A 19,583-nucleotide genomic window follows, 5' to 3' on the forward strand; every position below is an offset into this window, starting at 1 on the left:
GCAGGAGAATCACTGAACCTGGGAGGTGGAGGTTGCAGTGAGCTGAGATTGTGCCACTACATTCCAGCCTGGCAACAGAGCAAGACTGTGTCTCAAAACAACAACAACAACAACAACAAACTTGTATGAATTCTTACAAACTAAAAACTGGAAGTAATCCACATGTCCACTGACAGTTGAATGAATAGAGATGTTACAGTGTATTTATACTATAAAATGCCACATAGCAGTAAAAATAATCATGGATACTTGTAAGAATCTCAAACATATTACTTTGGGCCAAAATGCCAAACCTGAATGAGTACATTCTATATAATTTCATTTTTATGAAGTTCTAGAAGAGGCACAAATATGTAATGTGTGATAGAAAAATCAGAACTAATCATTAGTTGTTCAGGGAGTCTTCAAAGGAATTCAATTAAATATGTAAACTAACTTGGATTCTGCTGCACTGGTCATATTCAGTGTAAAGATTTGCCATGTATATAGGTGCAAATATTCAAGTTATATTGGATTTGACTCCAGGATACTTAGTAAAGGCTTTTGCCTCTTCCAAGTTCTTGTCACTCTTCTACCTGAGGACTACATTCTCTTTTATATATCTTAGTGGTCATCAACTCCTAGCAAATCTCCCGGCAAAGGTAATTTGAGGTCTCAACATTTTCTCCAGAACCATTCATATTGAACATCCTGTAGGCCCTTCTCCACAAGGTCTCTTATTTGAATCAAAATTCTAGTTCCCTGAGTCAAACTCATTTTCCATGTTTCTTTTGTACTTAAACAGAAAAGACAGGGAATAATCCCTCCTTTTTCACTTAATACCATCAGTTCTGGCCCTGAAATTTTCTGCTTATTTTACTTCTCCCCTGTGGGTTCAACAAGAGTGCCTTGTGACTAGGGCTGATGTAACAAATGGTAGTTAACAAAACATCTTAAATGAAACTATGAAACATCTTAAATGAAACTATCATAAAATGATATCCTAGATCCTTGAAAAGTGGAATTAGTTCATTATTTCCTAAACATCTTTGTGGATTCTAAATGATAATGCTTTCAATTACCTTAGATATGCCTACGTTATCTATGAGTTTACTATTTCTCTAATATAATTGAAACACCTATGTAAGTAAATTTTTATCTAATTTGAATACAGTTGCTAATTTATTTTAAATATCATATCGTTAAATGGTTTAGAGTGAGTTTCTGATAAAACCAATACTGATTCATTGTATGGTTAAGCATCAATAATATATTTTTTTTTAACAGAAAAGATCTCACAAACTTGTTTATATGGGTCAACTTAAGGAGAAGGAGTCCTTTGGTGAGATTAGCGTCCTTCTTCAAGTTCCTTTCACATGCACAATCATTACTGAAAAAGAGGTGGAGATGGCAATCATTGAAGATAAGGACCTATTTGGTAAGTGCATAAATATCTTTTAACTGTTATACCATTTTATTGGATGAGTTTTTTAAAAGAGTAGAGATATTTCACAGACAAATTGGGATACTCAAGTCTGTGTGTTTGTATGTTATGTATAAAGACAACATACAGTAGCTATACTATAATATATTCTGAATTAATTGTGTGGTGTTAGAATATATTAGCAATATTTCAAAAGACTTTGTTTTTAAATTACTAAAATCTCTCTGCCAATTCCCAGGTTATCATTAATAGCAACGCTCCCTTTTCTGGGACATCTTCTGGCTTTCGTCTCCAAGGTTATTGCTTTTATGTTTTTGGTTCAGGTCAAGTCTGTAACATCCTCAATGTTTAATTAAGATCAAGCATGTATGAAAATCTAAGACTGTTAGTGTATAAGACTTTATCTAAAATTTTAGAGTTCTACTAATAATAACAGAATAATAATGAAGCCACCTGTGTTCGGCCCTCCAAATACTATAAATACTCAAATTGGAAATGCAATTGAATATGAAGGAGAAATTAATAGAAGCTAATAAGTTATAACATAATAGAATATTAAAGAAAATTATAGTTATGTACAATAAAACTGGGAATAAAGGATGAAGAAGAGAAATGTGTAGACATTACCATGGGTGAGAGATAAGCTTCAACAAGCTAAATTGAAAGATGTTCATGATAAACCATATAAGATTTGACTGAATACTGCTATCCTGAATTTCAATTATGTTTTATGTCTCTGACATGATTTGGATGTTTGTCCTTTCCAAATTTCATGTTGAAACGTCATCCTCAATGTTGGAGCTGCAGCCTAATGGGAGGTTTTTGTATCACGGGGATGGATCCCTTATGAATGGCTTAGTGTCCTCCCTGGGTAATGAGTGAGTTCTCACTCTATTAGTTCATGAAAGAGCTGCCTCTTTAAAAGAGTCTGGCATCTTTCTCTTGCTCATTCTCTCACCATGTGACACACCTGCTCCTCTTCCATCTTCCACCATGAATAAAATCTTCCTGAGTCCTCACCAGAAGCCAAGCAGATGTTGTTGCCATACTTGTAGACCCTGTCAAATTTTGAGCCAAATAAACGTATTTTCTTTATAAATTACCAGACTCAGGTATTCATTAACAATGACACAAAACTGACTAATGCAGACATGGGACATTGCTATAAAGATACATGAAAATGGGAGATCCGGCCACTGCAATCCAGCCCGGGCGACAGAGCGAGACTCCGTCTCAAAAAAAAAAAAAAAAAAAAAAAAAAAAAAGATACATGAAAATGGGAAGCAGCTTTGGAACTGGGTAGCAAGCAGAGATTAGAAGAGTTTGAAAGTCTCAGAAGAAGACAGCAGATGAATGAAAGTTTAAAACTTCTTAGCACTTGCTAAATGGTTGTGAACAAAATACTGATAGAAATCTGGATGGTGAAGGCCAGGCTTATGAGGCCTTAGATGGAAATGAGGAATCTATTGGAAAATGGAATAAAGTGTATCTTTGTTATTCCCTAGCAAAAATCTTGGCTGCATTGTGTCCATGCCCTAAAGATTTGTGGCAGGTTAAACTTAAGAGTGGTGACCTAGGGTATCTGGTGGAAGAAATATCTAAGCAGCAAAACATTCAAGAAGTAGTGTGGCTGCATCCAACAACCTGCAATCATATACGAGCATAAAAGATGACTTAACGTTGGAACTTATAATTAAAAAGGAAACAGAGCATAAAAATTGAAAAATTCACACCCTAGCTATGTGGAAGAGAAGGAAAGTGCATTTTCTAGAGAGGAATTTAAATGCACTATGGAGCAGCAACTTGCTAGAGAGATTAGCTGGACTAAAAGGGAGAGAAGTGCCAAAAGTCAAGATAATGGGAGAAAGTCCTCAAAGGCATTTCAGAAATCTTGAAGACAGCTCCTCCCATCACAGGCCTAGATGCCTAGTAGGAAAGAATGGTTTGGGGAGCCAGGCCAAGGATACTGCTGCCCTATGCCACCTCAGGATACTGCTCTCAGAATTCAAGCAGATCCAGCCTGGGCTCTTTGTCCTAGATACAGCATGGGCTACTGCTCCAGAGAGTGTAAGCTGTAAGCCTTTTGTGGCTTCCACATGGAGTTGGGTCTGCAGGTATACAAAATGCAAGAGTGAAGGATGCTTGCTATATTCCACCTAGATTACAGAGAATGTATCAGAAAGCCCACGTACCCAGAGAGAACGTCCCTGCAGGGGCAGAGGCCTCACAGAGAGCCTCTACAAGAGAAGTGCCAAAAGGAAATTTGGGATTGGAGCTACCACACAAAGTCCCCCATCAGGGCACTGCCTAGTGAGTTGTAAGCAGTGGGCTGCCACCCTCCAGACCTGAGAATGGTAGAGCCATGGGCAGCTTGCACTGTGAGCCTGGAAAAGCTACAGGCATTTAACTCCAACCCATGAAAGAAGCCACGTGGGCTGCATCCAGCAAAGCTGCAGGGGTGGAGCTGCCCAAGGCCTTGGAAACTCACCCCTTGCACCAGTGTACCCAGAATTAGAGTCAACAGAGATGATTTTGGAGGTTTAAAATTTTAATACCTGGTTTTCTGGGTTTCAGACATGCATGGGGAATGTTCCCTCTATCTTTTGTCTTATTTCTGTCTTGGAATAGGAATGTTTACCTGATTCCTTTAGCACCATTGTATCTTGGAAATTAATAACTTGTTTTCAGTCTTACAGGCTCATAGGTGGAAAGAATGTGTCTTGAGTCTCACATGGAACTTTGGACTTTGGACTTTTGAGCTGATGCTAGAATGAGTTAAGACCAGGGGACTGTTGGGAAAGGGTGATTTTATATTGCAAAGTGAGAAGAACATGAGATATTGGAGGCCAGGAACAGAATGATATAGTTTAGATGTCTGTCCCCTCCAAATCTCAGGTTGAAGGGTGATCCTCAATGTTAGAGATGGGGACTGGTGAGGGGTGTTTTTGTTATTGGAGCAGATCCCTAATAAAGGGCTTGGCATCATCTTCATGGTAAAGAGTGAATTGTTGTTCTGTGAGTTCACATGAGACCTGGTTGTTTAAAGAGGACTAGCAGCTCCTTTTCTCTCTCTTGCTCCCTCTCTTGCCCTGTGACATGCCTGCTTCTTCTCTACCTTCCGCCATGAACAAGATTCCTGAGGCCTCATCAGTAGCCAAGAAGATACTGGTGCTGCCATGCTTGTATAACTTGCAGAACTATCAGCCAAATAAACCTCTTTCCTCATTCCATTATAGCAATGCAAAGGAATACCCAGCCTTGGGTATTCCTTTATAGCAATGCAAAACTTACTAATACAGTCTCTTACAGAATGTGTTACCAGTACTTGCATAACACTAACTCAAAATGAAAAAAAAAAAATTCAAATTCATATATCTAATTTTAAAAGTTGTAAATCTGAAATGGCGTTTGTTAATTTTATTTTCTTCTGTGGCATTCAAATACAACCTCCCTCAAGATAAACATTGCTTAAAAATAATTACTAACCATCAATTAAAATTATAATATTCTCACTTAATATAAGCTGTTTTTCTTTTCCTATATTAATGATGTTAACTGGTGCAAGGCAAATACACTGTGGACTCTTTTATGTAAATCAACATTTCACACATTGTATTTTTCAAATTTCTTCAGAAAAACAGAGCCAATAGGATATATATAAATATACAAGAGGAAATCTATTATGGGGATTGGGTAATATGATTGTAGAGGACACAAAGTCCTATGATATGCTTTCAGCAAGCTGGAGAATCAGGAAAGCCAGTGTTATAATTTGGGTTGTGTCTGAAAGTCTGAGAACCAAGGGAACTGAGGGTGTGAGGCTTGAAAACTGGAGAGGGCAGACAGGAGGCAGTTGTATTAAGTCCTGGACTCTGAAGGCCAGAGAACCAGGAATGCTAGTATTCAATAACTGGAGAAGATGGCCATCTTAGCTCAAGAAGAGATAGACAGAATTCCTCTGCCTTTTTAAACTGTTCAGGCTCGCAATGGATCAGGTGTTATCTGTCAGCATTGGTGTTGGTGGATTTTCCTTACTTCGTCTCTACTGATTCAAATGCTAATCTGTCTAAAAAACACCCTCAAAAACACATCTGGAAATGTTTTACCAGCTATCTGGGCATCCCTTATCCCAGTCAAGGTGGCACATAAAATTAATTGTCACATACAAAAGTGTTTCAGTCACTTAATAGAATCTCCTTTGTCATCTGGCAGCCTAACATTCAAACACTTGGTATTGTATGGAATTTAGTAATGTTTGTGTGTGTACTATTTATATTTTAAATTCATTCCATAGTCTGTTCATTTGAGAGTGATGTTCTAAAGCTGCTGACATGGTGTGTACCTAATTAAACATTCTCTAAATAGAAATGTGCTTGAGGACTAGATTTTGCTTTCTTTTCAAAATTTACAAGGAAATAAAATACTGTGTTTATTTCAAAAAACATTTTATTTCTACATTCTAATATTTCATATTCTATTTCAAGATAGTTAAAGGTATGCTTTAAGGGCTAGATAATTCTAATGAAAAATTAATGGTTAATTTTGCTGAAATAATTTTCACACATGAAGAACAATGATATTAATATGCATTTAATCTGCTACATCCTGTCTGCATCTGCTTTGTTTATTTTTTGACATATAGATACACCTCTATGAAATAGCATAGGATAGGACTCAAGAAAAAGTAAAATGAGTGTTAAAAATATCAAGTTGAAGACAAATGAAAATGCTGTGCTAGAAAACTCAGCGTGAGCAAACTCCATGTTACGTCATCTTGCTATCAAGTGTCATTATTAGCTGTTATACTACATAGGTGTTAGGAATAATCTAAATTTGAGAAGGTCCACTAAAAATAAACAAAAATAAATAAAATCATTATGTTCCAATAGAATCCTGCATTATAAGTTGGTTATGTTGCCTTCACTTTCTAATTTTTCAAGAATTATTAATTATAGCAATGTGTTTAGAACTATAAAGGTATTACTGTCCGTTGGGTTTCCGTACTGAAAAAATAAATTAATGCTTATCTTTCTCTAGGCATATGGGTCATACTCTCTATTTGATCTCATATAAATCATGTAAAGATCCAGTTCCCCTAGAATGAATCAACAATATTTTGTAAATACCCAAAGAGAACAATTCGCTCACTATACCTGTACTTCAGGATAGGTAGAATAGAATCTAGAGAATATTAAAGACTTCATAAATGTTAAATGCTCTACCAAGGAATTACATATGTAGTATAAAATACAGTAAGATGTATGCAGTAGTTAGTTTTGTAATATTTACAAGGACTTGAGGAGTGATATCAAAATTATATCAAAATTTTAAAATTTTGTTCATTTTGGTGGTTAACTTTTGGAAGTTAGGAAATATCTTTTTTTAATCTATATGCATACTTCTCAGACATTGCCTTGAACACCTAAATAAGAATGAGAATAGCATTATTAAGCTTAAGAAAATATAAATTTCCTCTGTTTTTCACATGCTACTGAGAATGTAGTTTTTATCTGATTGTTATTTTTATAAAGTTAACATATCTTTGTCCAGATGCAGAGCTTATTACTCAAGTCATTCAAGGTAAAGATAATTGCAAGGCAATATAACTATTTTAATTTTACTGATGTCTGAAATTCTCATTCCACCATTAAAACAAGTGTACTACTTTTGTAACGAGAAAAAATTGCTTTTTATCTATAAAATGAATTACTGCTGTTTTTCATTATATCTCATTCAACAACTTATGATTGAAAAATACGGGATAGCTAATGTACTTAACTTGCCGTACCCAAAAGGAAAATTTCAATTCCAAGGTGTTATTGGTATAAACTATCTGAAAGTTTCTGCTTGTTTTTAAAAAGGAAGAATGCCCAAAGACTATCTCTCATAATGCTTAATACAAAGCATAGGAGGTCAGATATTTTACTGCAGATATATCTGTTAAGCATTTCAGGGGCAATAAATATATTCGGATTCAAAAACTTCTTCCCAACACATCAGTATTTCACCTTAATGACAAGAAAAGTTATAGCCAAGATTCTCCTTGTTAAATTAACAAAGCTAATCAAAAGGGTTTAAGCTCTTGAACATTTTGCCACAGGGAATACACTACTCTTTCCCCTTTTGCATTTTTGCATTGTGATTTAAAATTTTGATATATGCAATTCCAAGTTCAAAATAAGATGGGACACTTATTTTTAAATCAGATAAAAATACTTAAAAGTATCTACTCCTCTTATACTTTTATTAATTACTAATACATATTAAATTTTAAAAGTGCAAGTTACAAATTTGAGTGAAATGTTTTTTAGGAAAAAAAATAATATTTTATTTGCAAAGCAGAATGAAATGTTAATATCTTTAATGATACTTGAGCTCTTAGAAATCAGTAACAAGGAGACTAACATTACAAGGGAAGTGAAAATAAAATCAGAGGAAAATGAAATAATGCAAATGATTTACAAGGCTATGTGAAGATAATATAGCTTACCAGTAATAGATGAAAAAACAATTTCACTGTAAATTACATTATCAATGCTTACAAATATTGATATCTAATGTTCGTATAGTTTTAGGAAGTGGGAAATCCTCAAATACTGGGAAAATTTACTCCAAATGCTCCAAAATTCTCATTCACTACATAGGAAATCTTTAGCTAATATGTCATCCCCCAAGAAACTACTTATGTATCAATTGGTTTATAAAGTAATAGATGGCAGGGGGGTAGAATTAGAAAGAAAAAAAAAGACACTTAAGTAAAAATACAAGATTTCACAAAATTCTGTGTTCCTTGAATTCTTGAAAAAGAACATTATTTAAATGAATCAGTTTTATATTTACCCTGTGATAAGTGAACATTATAAATGTATGCACTTCATACTTGTGGAAGCACTGAGATGAAACCCTTTTAATTCCACTATCCTGGCTTCTTTGTTTAAGAATATCTCTCATTCCATTTCCTGAGATTGAGTCCAGTGACAACCATGAAAACAATTATGTGCTTACTTAAAATCTACTTCAATGACACTCTTTAGGTTGCTTTTCAAAAATGAGCTTTCTCAGTCAGGGTTTTCTGATCTACAAGGAATGTTCACTGCAATGCATGTGAGGAGTCTCCACACATCATGAAGACCATATTTTGGTTTTGGTGAAGATGATGGTAGAAACAGTGGCACAGGCTCCCTCTTTCAGTCATTACAATCATATTGCCAAGGGACTGAAGAATGCTTGAATGAGAATACTGCAAGAGGTCATTCAGTGACAATGAGGTTTTGCAATACCAGATGTGTTTATCCAAGTTCAGGAAGAAGTGTTAGCTATTGTACACACTGCCCCTTGTTCATCCAACAGGCAGTCCAAGGCAACTTGATTATCTACAAAAAAAAATTAGCAAGCGAGTTTAGAAAAGTTTGTTGGCCACCTATAGCCTTTGCAGTAAACTTAGCTATAGTAGCTAATGCTTGAGATAGAGTTTTAATCATAACCTTATTTCCATTTGTGCCAAGCCAATAAAGTTACATTCTACCAAAGATGCCCATTTAGAGGAATTTACACCATTTTGTCTACTCCATGGTATGTCATGGATGGCAGTTTTTAGTAATGGAATCTTTAAGGACTCAGAAAAGACCAGGCAGCCATCCAAACCCTCTGTGAGTCCATGCCTAACATTAAATTTATATCCTTTTAGATACCAATTTTGTTTTTCCAAGTCAGATACACATAACATTGCTTATTAAATAGGTTATTATAGGTGATTTGACTTGCATCAATCTTATGGAGTTCATTCAAATTGCATGTTCTAACATTTTCTTTTTTTATTGTACTTTAAGTTCTGGGGTACATATACAGAACATGCACGTTTGTTACATACATAGACACGTCCCATGGTGGTGTGCTGCACCCATCAACCCATCATTTATATTAGGTATTTCTCCTAATGCTATCCCTCCTCTATCCCCCAACCCCGCAACAGGCCCTGGTGTGTGATGTGCCCCTCCCTGTGTCCATGTGTTCTCATTGTTCAACTCCCACTTCTGAGTGAGAACATGAAGTGTCTGGTTTTCTGTTCTTGTGTTAGTTTACTGAGAATGATGGTTTCCAGCGTCATCCATGTCCCTGCAAAGGACATGAACTCATCTTTTTTATGGCCACATAGTATTCCATGGTGTATATGTGCCACATTTTCTTTATCAAGTCTATCAATTGGGTTGGTTCCCAGTCTTTGCTATTGTGAACAGTGCCACAATAAACATACACATGCATGTGTCTTTATAGTAGAATGATTTATCATCCTTTGGGTATATACCCAGTAATGGAATTGCTGGGTCAAATGGTATTTCTGGTTACAGATCCTTGAGGAATCGCCACACTGTCTCCCACAATGGTTGAACTAATTTACACTCCCACCTACAGTGTAAAAGTGTTTGTATTTCTCCAGATCCTCTCCAGCATCTGTTGCTTCCTAACTTTTTAATGATCACCATTCTAACTGGCATGAGATGGTATCTTATTGTGCTTTTGATTTGCATTTCTCTAATGACCAGTGATGATGAGATTTTTTTCATATGTTTGTTGGCTGCATAAATGTCTTCTTTTGTGAAGTGTCTGTTCATACTTTTCACCCACTTTTTGATGGGGTTGTTTTTTTTTTTTTCTTGTGAATTTGTTTAAGTTCCTTGTGGATTTCTGTATATTAGCCCTTTGTCAGATGGATAGATTGCAAAAATTTTTTCCCATTCTGTAGGTTGCCTGTTCACTCTGATGATAGTTTGTTTTGCTGTTCAGAAGCTCTTTAATTTAATTAGATCCCATTTGTCAATTTTGGCTTTTGTTGCCATTGCTTTTCATGTTTTATTCATGAAGTCTTTGCCCATGCCTATGTCCTGAATGGTATTGCCTAGGAAATTTGGGGTTTGTGTGTTTTTTAAACAAATGAAAAGTTTTGGACAAATCTTTGACAACCATTTGCTGGCTCAAATGCTTTTGTTGTTTTCTAAGCTGTTTCTCAACATATTGTTTTATTCCATTAGTTATTTTATAGATGTATTAGACTCTTTTGTTAATGAGAAAACTAGCTAAACATTTTGAATGTCTTGCTGACATTTAAAATTAATTTTTACTTGGAGAGATTATCTCATAAAATATTGTATATCACATATATTTATAAGTTTCTATATGTGTGTTATATATATGTATATACACACACACCTAATGTGTGGAAAAGATAACATTACTCAGAATATAATGTTGACCTTGATATTTTAGCCTGACGGTATGTATTTGACCACTCATAAACTTTGTAAAGTTTTTGTTTGTTTTGTAAGAAGAAGTTAATGTTTTTGCTTGAGTTAGGCTTTTAGATATTTTTTTTTCCTCTAACAAAGGTATTAAACTGTTTTACTTTTTAATTCTTTCAAATCAAATTATCTTTTTATTTTCATTTTTTAAATATTTTAGCTTTTATGTTCAGGAGTACATATGCAAGTTTGTTTTATAGGTAAACAAATGACTCAGGTGTTTGGTGTACAGATTATTTTGTCACCTAGGTATCAAGCCTAGTTCCCATTAGTTATTTTTCCTGATCCTCTCTCCCTTCCCACCCTCCTCCTCTCTGATAGGTCCCAGTGTGTGTTGTTCTCCCTTAAGTGTTCATGTGTTCTTATTATTTAGCTCCCATTTACAAGTGAAAACATGCTGTATTTGGTTTTCTGTTCCTGCATTAGTTTGTAAGGATAATGTCCTCCAGTTCCATCCACATTCCTGCAAAGGACATGAGCTCATTCTCTTTTATGGCTCCATAGTATTCCATGGTATATATGTATCACATTTTCTTTATCCAGTCTATTGTTGATGGGCATTTAGGTTGATTCCATGTCTTTGCTACTATGAACACTGTTGCAATAAACATCGCTGTGCATGTGTTGGTATAATAGAACTATTTATATTCTTCTCGGTATATACCCAGTGTTGAGATTGCTGGATCAAATGGTAGTTCTTGTTTTAAGTCTTTGAGGGATTGCCACACTGCTTTCTATAATGGTTGAACCTAATTTATACTTGCACCAACAGTGTAAAAGTGTTCCTTTTTCTCCACAACCTCACCAGCATCTGTTATTTTTTTACTTTCTAGTAATTCAGTCAAAATGCTATTCTGACTGGTGTGAGATGACATCTTATTGAGGTTTTGATTTTCTTTTCTCTAATTATTAGTGATATTGTGCTTTTTATCGTATGCTTGTTGACCGTGTGTATGTTAAAGTGTCTGTTTATGTCTTTTGCTCAGTTTTTGATGGTGTTGTTTGTTTTTTGCTTGCACATTTGTTTAAGTTACTTATAGATTCTAGATATTAGACCTTTGTCAGATGTGTAGTTAAACCATTTTAACTTGAAGATGGCAGAGTTGATTTTAGCCCATAAAAAAATCAGTAAAATGTTGAATATCATGTTTTCATTTTCAGATTTGCTATACTTGAAACCACTTGTTCCACTGTAAAATGTGATCCTTTGTGAATTTTATATTCATTGATTCAAAGGTTCTATGTTTACATTGCCATGCCATGTCTAACAATAAGGTCCGCTTGTAAGTAGGGTTATTTGTTATTGGTAACAATAATCTCACACAATTTTGATGTATTTAGATTAAAAATTTCAATATAGTAACTTTGTTTTCCTGTCGTAGATTTTAAAATTAACATTAATATGGGTTTGTGCATGCCTCTATTAAAATATAACCAGAAGCAATTATTAGATTTCCAATAAATAATTGGTTTGCTGAACAATTACAACTCACAGGAAGCATTTACAAAGGAATTTTATAATGTCTCCCACATTCTTTATTATTTGTTCAGTTGGAGAAGTTCTTTTCCTGCCCTTTGAAAACTCGATGTAATGATTTTATGATCACTCTTAAGTTATAAAATGCCCTATAAATCATTTTTAGTTGCCAAATATTCTCAGTTGGGATAATAATAAATCTAGCCTGGTAAGAAGCCAGTATCCAGACTTCATTGTAGGTTGATAGGCCAGCTATATGTGTGTATTAATTTCCTTTTGCTACATAACAAATTACCATAAATTTAGCAGCTTTAAACAATACTCATTTATCATCTCACAGTTTTGTAGGTCAGATGTCTGGGCTGGTTCAACTGGGTTCTATTCTTAGAGTTTCACATGGCTAAAATCAAAGTGTTGGCCAAGCTGTGATCTAATTTTAGGGCTGTGGAGAAGAGTTCACCTCCAAGTCCATTCAAATTGGTAGATTTCATTTCCTTGCAGCTGCAGAACTGAAATCCCTGTTTTCTTGCTGGTTGTTACTTGAGGGTCACTCTCAGCCATCAGAGGCTGCTCCATCCATCTGGCCCTCTGCATCTCAGCAATGAAGAATTCCTTCTGTTCACCTTCTCTCTCATTTTGAATCTTTCTCTTCCCTGCCAGCTGAAGAAAACTCTTTGTGTTTAAAGAATTCATGTGATTGGGCTAGGCCCACCCAGATAACCTGCCCATTGTAAGGTTAACTGGTTAGAATCCTTAATTGCATCTGCAAAATCCCTGTACTGTATAATATAACATAATCACAAGAATAACACCATGGGCTGAAGGTCATGGGGGCCACTTTAGAACTCTGCTACCACAGTGCTGGAGGTCAGCAGTGGGTACGGAGAGCATGACAGGTATCTCTGCTTTCCACTGCCTTTCTATTTATGGTTCTGATTTCTGATTTCTCTGCTATGAGGCAGCATGGGATACTGGGGAGAAGAGGATGGCAAACAAATAAGAAAGGAAGGGAAAATGTTCTTAATCGTTACTGTTATAAACTGTTTTTTCACTATGTGTTTGACAGTTGTTTCAAGCTAAGCCTTTTTAGTGAGCACCTTCAAAGAGTTTTGGATATCCCTTAATGTTGGGGAATATTCGCCTGTAATTCCTTAATAAGGTAGTACATTTTCCTCCCTGGGAATCCAGAGATAATTTCAGATTTCCTCTGCTGAGGGTACTTCACTCTCAGCCTCCTCTCTCACTAATATAATACCAGTGGGACTTTATCCTGGCTGTATTTTACACATGAGATTATATGTGGCCTACATCGGAAAGTCTACATAGGAAGACACTCCTATATTCTTTGTCTTCACAAACTTTGAGAGGACAGTCCAATTTCTGGGCAGCCACTTATGTAGCTTGTTTGTCAACTGTCAACTAGCTTGTCTCTTACCTTTACAAGGTCTAGTCAGACAATAGTGTACTCTACCATGGTTTTTAACTTCTCAGAATGTATATAAAGCTCTTCAGGTGGGCTTTTTGAAGATCCCCTCTTTCAGTTGAGGTGATGAAGAGATATTTCTCATTATATCCCCTTGAAGATGGTGAGGCTTAGAACAGACTCTTCAGAGAAATCTGCTTCAAAAATCTTCTGTTAATCTCTATTCTCAACATTTTTATACCTTCAATGTGCATTTCTGCTTCTCCACATCTATTAAAAAAAATTGGTACCTTGTTATGAGATGTACTGCCTTGGATTCTGAGCTGATTCTCCCACTTTTTAATTACCTTGGAGTATTCACTGTGTTCCACACATTATTCTACATACTTTATATGTTTTATCTAATCAAATGTTCACAACAACCCATTGAGAAATGTGCATTTAATGGCCCTACTTTGTAGATCAGGAGAATAAAGTATAGAAAGGTTAAGTGATATCAATGCTGTCTATCCAAAGGTCATGAGGGATACTTCTGTGGTTGACTGAATTGGGTTTGTTACTCACTGGGATGAGAGAGAACATACACTATGGGGAACCATAGATTGTCTCAGCAAAAGGACATTAAAAGAATATGTTGGCCGGACGTGGTGGCTCACACCTATAACCCCGCACTTTGGGAGGCAGAGGCAGGCAGATCATGAGGTCAGGAGTTTGATTGCCAACATAGTAAAACCCCATCTCAACTAAAAAGACAAAAATTAGCTGGGCATGGTGGCATGCACCTGTAGTCCCGGCTACTCAGGAGGCTGAGGCAGGAGAATCACTTGAACCCAGGAGGCGGAGGTTGCAGTGAGCCTAGATTACACCATTGCACCCCAGCCTGGGTGACAGAGCGAGACTCCATCTAAAAAAACAAAAAACAAAAAAACAAAAACAAGAGCATGTTATAGAATTTGGGTTTTAGTTGGGTGACTTGGGGAGTAGTCTAAGAAAGTAGAAATTTGTTCTCGATTGAATGCTGTCAAAAAGCAATATATCTCAATAAATCTTAAGTTTTGAAAGGGCAGACTAGAGTGAAGATAAGTATGTAATTAATAAAGAAGTAGATTGGGCATGGCAGCTCATACCTGTAATTCCAACATTTTAGGAGGCTGAGGTGAGAATTGTTTGAGGCCACGAGATGGAGAACAGACTGGGCAACATAGTGAGACCCTGTCTCTAAAAAAATAGTAAAAAGTTAGCTGGGCATGCTGCCTCACACCTGCAGTCCCGGCTACTTGGTGGACTAAGGCAGGAGGATCCCTTGAACCAGGAGTTTGAGGCTGCACTGAGCTATGATTCAGCCACTTCACTCCAGCCTGGGTGACAGAACATAAACCTATCTCAAAAAGAGAGGGAGACAGAGACAGAGAGAGAGAGAGAGCGAGAGAGAGAGAGAGATAGCACCTCTATATTAGCCAAAAGATGGATATTTAGTATTTTTGTAGGTGTCAAGCTGACTTTGCTTTTGTCTGTGCTTAGACAAAATTATGAAATGACTTGCTTGTCTCATTTTGTGCTTATGGACAACATATCGGAGGGTTACATTCTGTGCAAATCTGCCATAGGAGAATTATGTGGCCAACTGAACATGCCAGGCCAGCTTCCAAATGACAGATTCGGCTTCCCTCCCCTCCCTCTTTTCCTTCTCATGACTTGCTTAATATTACAGAGCTATTAAGAGTTGCAACCAGGAATCAAACCCTAACACTCTGTCTCCAGGATCCATATTACAATGGCTATACTTTACTAATAGTTTAGCTGATAACTCAATCATCTTTCTAATCCATTATCCTCAGGTAGTTATTTTATTCCATATATTTTAGCCATAATTGTATAAATTTTGGCTAGATTTTTGGCTAAATAATATTTAATAATGGGCTTCAATGTTCACATGTATTTAGGAAGGAACCATATTTTTCTTTGACTAGGATTCATTACATTGATATAGCTAAGAATCCTTGAACTCAAGTGTAAGATTTGGTTTCCTAGGTCAATTCTACCATTCCCCACATGCTGTTTGAGTCACCTATGTTCTTTCTTGAGATTGAAAAGAGTTACAATATACAGTTATACTGTGTTTTATACTTACCCATGTAATTACCTCTGCTCATGCTCTTTATTTTTCATGTGGAACTGAATTGCCACATACTGTCCTTCAGTTTCAGTCTGAAGATCTTATTTCTCGTACAGCAACTCTGCAGGTGACAAGTTCTCTCAGTCTTTATTTATCTGGAAACTTCTTTATTTCTTTTTCATGTTTGAAGATTAGTTTTGTTAGATTTAGAATTCTTGGCTGATAGTCTTTTTCTTTCAGCACTTTGAGCATGTTATTCCTCCTCCTTCTGGCCACTATAGTTTCTAATGAGAAATTGCTGTTAATACCATTGAGTATCATTTGTGGATGATTTGTCACTTTTCTAGTGCTGCTTTCAAGATTTTGTTTTTGTTTTTTGACAATTTGTGATGGGTCCTGTTGTAGATATCTTTTAGTTTATCCTACTTGTCATTTTTCTGAGGTTCTTAAATCTATACGCTGATGTTTCCCATCAAATGCTACTTTTCTGTCATTATTTCTGGTTCCTCACTTGATAAATAGTAAATATTTTATAATATTTGTTCACAATCCACTGATTTCCAAATTTCTTCAGAAACTCTGGGTTGATTTTCTGTTTTAGAGTCACCATAAACACTGTCTTCAAGATTGAGTTCTTAGAAGATTATGATAGGTAGAAAAGAATCTATGCTATTATAAACAATGATGACATTGAAAATCAGTCAATCTAGTAATAGCTTTTTTGTTACATAGTACTTTATTTGTCCACAAATAAGTGACCTTTTTTCTTTTTTTTAAATTTATTTATTATTATTATTATACTTTAAGTTCTAGGGTACATGTGCATAACGTGCAGGTTTGTTACATATGTATACTTGTGCCATGTTGCTGTGCTGCACCCGTCAACTCGTCAGCACCCATCAACTCGTCATTTACATCAGGTATAACTCCCAGTGCAATCCCTCCTCCCTACCCCCTCCCCCTGATAGGCCCCGGTGTGTGATGTTCCCCTTCCCGAGTCCAAGTGATCTCATTGTTCAGTTTCCACCTATGAGTGAGAACATGCGGTGTTTGGTTTTCTGTTCTTGTGATAGTTTGCTAAGAATGATGGTTTCCAGCTGCATCCATATCCCTACAAAGGACACAAACTCATCCTTTTTTATAGCTGCATAGTATTCCATGGTGTATATGTGCCACATTTTCTTAATCCAGTCTGTCACTGATGGACATTTGGGTTGATTCCAAGTCTTTGCTATTGTGAATAGTGCTGCAATAAACATACGTGTGCATGTGTCTTTAAGTGACCTTTTTTCTGATGCTCTTACCTATCAATGATTATTAAAATTCTCAAACTTTTATGTGGCAAAATTATTAATAATTTAGGTTCAATCACCTCATATATGCCAAATTTTCACTAGATATCTAGAACAAATTTATTTCTGTATGTAAATTATGTTTCCTTTTTATAGATGGTATAAGCCATCGTATTTTCCACTTTTTTTGGGTCCCAGGATGAGCAATGTCAACTTTGCATATAACTGTGGTAGCTTCCTTTACCTGAGTAAACTCATGTGATTATTTTCTTCCTTTTTCTGCCTACCTTACATTTGTTACTTTAATTAGTTTTAATTAATACTTAAGTGATATTGTTTATTACAGTAGTTAGATTATAACTTTTTATTCTACATACTTTATGTGTACTTTTAAAAATTACGACTGTATCAAGTATTCAGATGGATGAATTCTTCCAGTAATAAATAAAGGCTGAGCTTACATATTTTTAAATTGGAAGTTGTGGGTTTAATTATTGGCTCATATTTTTCTCTCAAGAAAAAAAGCAAATGTTATTGAAAAGTGGACTTTTCTGAAAATGTTGATTAATGACCAATGATACTTCAACTGACCCAGAATTATAGAAGTATTAGTTTAATGGTGATGCCACTGATCACTTAGGCAATATTGAAATGTATTGTTGACCCTAACTGCAAGTAACATGTTTTGGAGTGCTGCTAGGCAGAATTTTTTTAAGGCATTATCACAAGCCCTTGATGCATCTCTCACTTACCTAAACATGAAACATTTTGAGACCAATAATTAGTTCGGTTTTAATTCTTAACATTCACAGATTTTGATTTTACACTCTTGTAATTATGATGCCTTAAATGTAATTGGTTTTTCAGCAAGGACTTTAGATGACAGCTATATAAAGTTATAGGTTGTGTATCTTCACTTAGCAAATACTTTGTATGCTCCAAAATTCTAATTATCTGTAGATGAAAGAAAATTACAATAAATGTTAGCTTATAGGAAATTGCCAATTCAGGCCAGAAAGCCTAACTGGTTTAGCAAACAATATTAGTCAGATATCAAGTTCAAAACAACCAAATGTTATATTTAAAAAATATGTGTATTTTTAGGATAAGTTTATATGAAATTTCAGGCCAACTTTCTGTGTAAACCTTAAACTTCAATATTTTTTAGATAGAACCCAAGTCTATGCCTATACAAAGGTAATTTTATAAACTTGTTATCACATATTTCCTGATGAATTTTCATATTTGTATTGCAAAACGTTGCTTAATTGTTAGAAACTACAACAGTTTGCATCTGATGAATTCAGTGTTGCAGCTACTGGTAATTCCAACTAGGCTTTTATAGTATATACATTTCTCTCTTTTGGTTGATTATATTATTTGGCAAAACTAATCCCCTAAAAAATTCCTTACAAAATAATTCATAAAAAAAGAAAATCAGAATGTAGGCAATAATGTGCCCCGTCAACATGTACATGACAGCTATTTCCAATATGAAGCATAACCGCTGGAATATAATCATAACGGTGAATATTTACTGTGCACTTCATCTGTCTGTTACTGTGAAATAGTGTTTTTCTTGGGTATTTCTGATATCAAATCGTGGTGGATTGCTAAATTTTGATTTTTACTCAATTTTTAGGATGGCTGTAATAAAATAAAATGTGTTTCCTAAGAAATTTGATAAAATTCACAGAGTTATGCACAAATGATAAAAAAAATACCACATTTAAGATACAGTTCCTTAAACCAAGATCCTAATAAGGATAACTTTAGTATAACAAACTATTACTGAGGATTTTCATTTTCATTGCCAATTTTTACAGGCTCAAAAGGGTTCTAGACTGGTACACCTTGTATGGAAAAGATTAGGGACTGAACAACTCCCACTTTTGTCTTCATCAGTACCGAGGCACGTTAAACTTCCCAGCCTCTCTTGCAGTTAGATTGGAGCCATGTAACTGGCTCTGGTTAACAGAATAGAGGGAACATATTATTGCCTGGCCATGAAATATATGATTTTTCTATGATCTCACTCACTGTCTGGAAATGAAGTACTCCAAAATAGCAGAATCATATGATGATGACAACCTAGACCTTGGAATTCTTTTCTTGGATTGAATTGCTCAGAAAAATAGCTTAGCTAGAAACATCTGTATTGGACTTTGTGTAAGTGACAAATAAACATTTGTTGAATTAAGCAACCAAGATTTTAGTTTGTTATAGCAACTACCAAGTGCTACACTGAGTCATACAACTGGCACAAACTCAAGGTTTTCTGAGGAGTTCTCAAAAAAAAGTAATGATTTCTGGATTAGAACATAAAATAAATATGCTTTTTGTGATTATTCTTTTGTTCTTAACATTTAGAAATCTTCCACTCAAAAATAATTATACAGTACATTTAGAAATGAAAATATATGTGCATAAAGAAGGTATATACTATTGCATCTAAGTTTCAATATGGTTTTTGAATGGTATTATAAGGACATATGTACATGAATTCAGCTCTTAGTTTTTTAATTAATGCACTTTCACAATCCTCTGACAACGTTG

General features: G+C 35.3%; 1 protein-coding gene across 2 annotated transcripts in view; it reads left to right on the forward strand.

Moving 5' to 3' along the window:
* The window catches only part of CNBD1 (cyclic nucleotide binding domain containing 1), a 560,546-nt gene that overhangs the window by 481,601 nt on the left and 59,362 nt on the right, over positions 1–19,583 (forward strand). For both annotated transcript variants that reach the window (XM_077942745.1, XM_015145661.3), the window contains exon 10: positions 1,267–1,417. In XM_077942745.1, the coding sequence (XP_077798871.1) occupies positions 1,267–1,417 (151 nt within the window). The remainder of the gene's footprint in view (positions 1–1,266; positions 1,418–19,583) is intronic.

The sequence above is a fragment of the Macaca mulatta genome, chromosome 8 (genome assembly GCF_049350105.2).
Source record: "Macaca mulatta isolate MMU2019108-1 chromosome 8, T2T-MMU8v2.0, whole genome shotgun sequence".
In the NCBI taxonomy this organism is placed as follows: Eukaryota; Metazoa; Chordata; class Mammalia; order Primates; family Cercopithecidae; genus Macaca; species Macaca mulatta.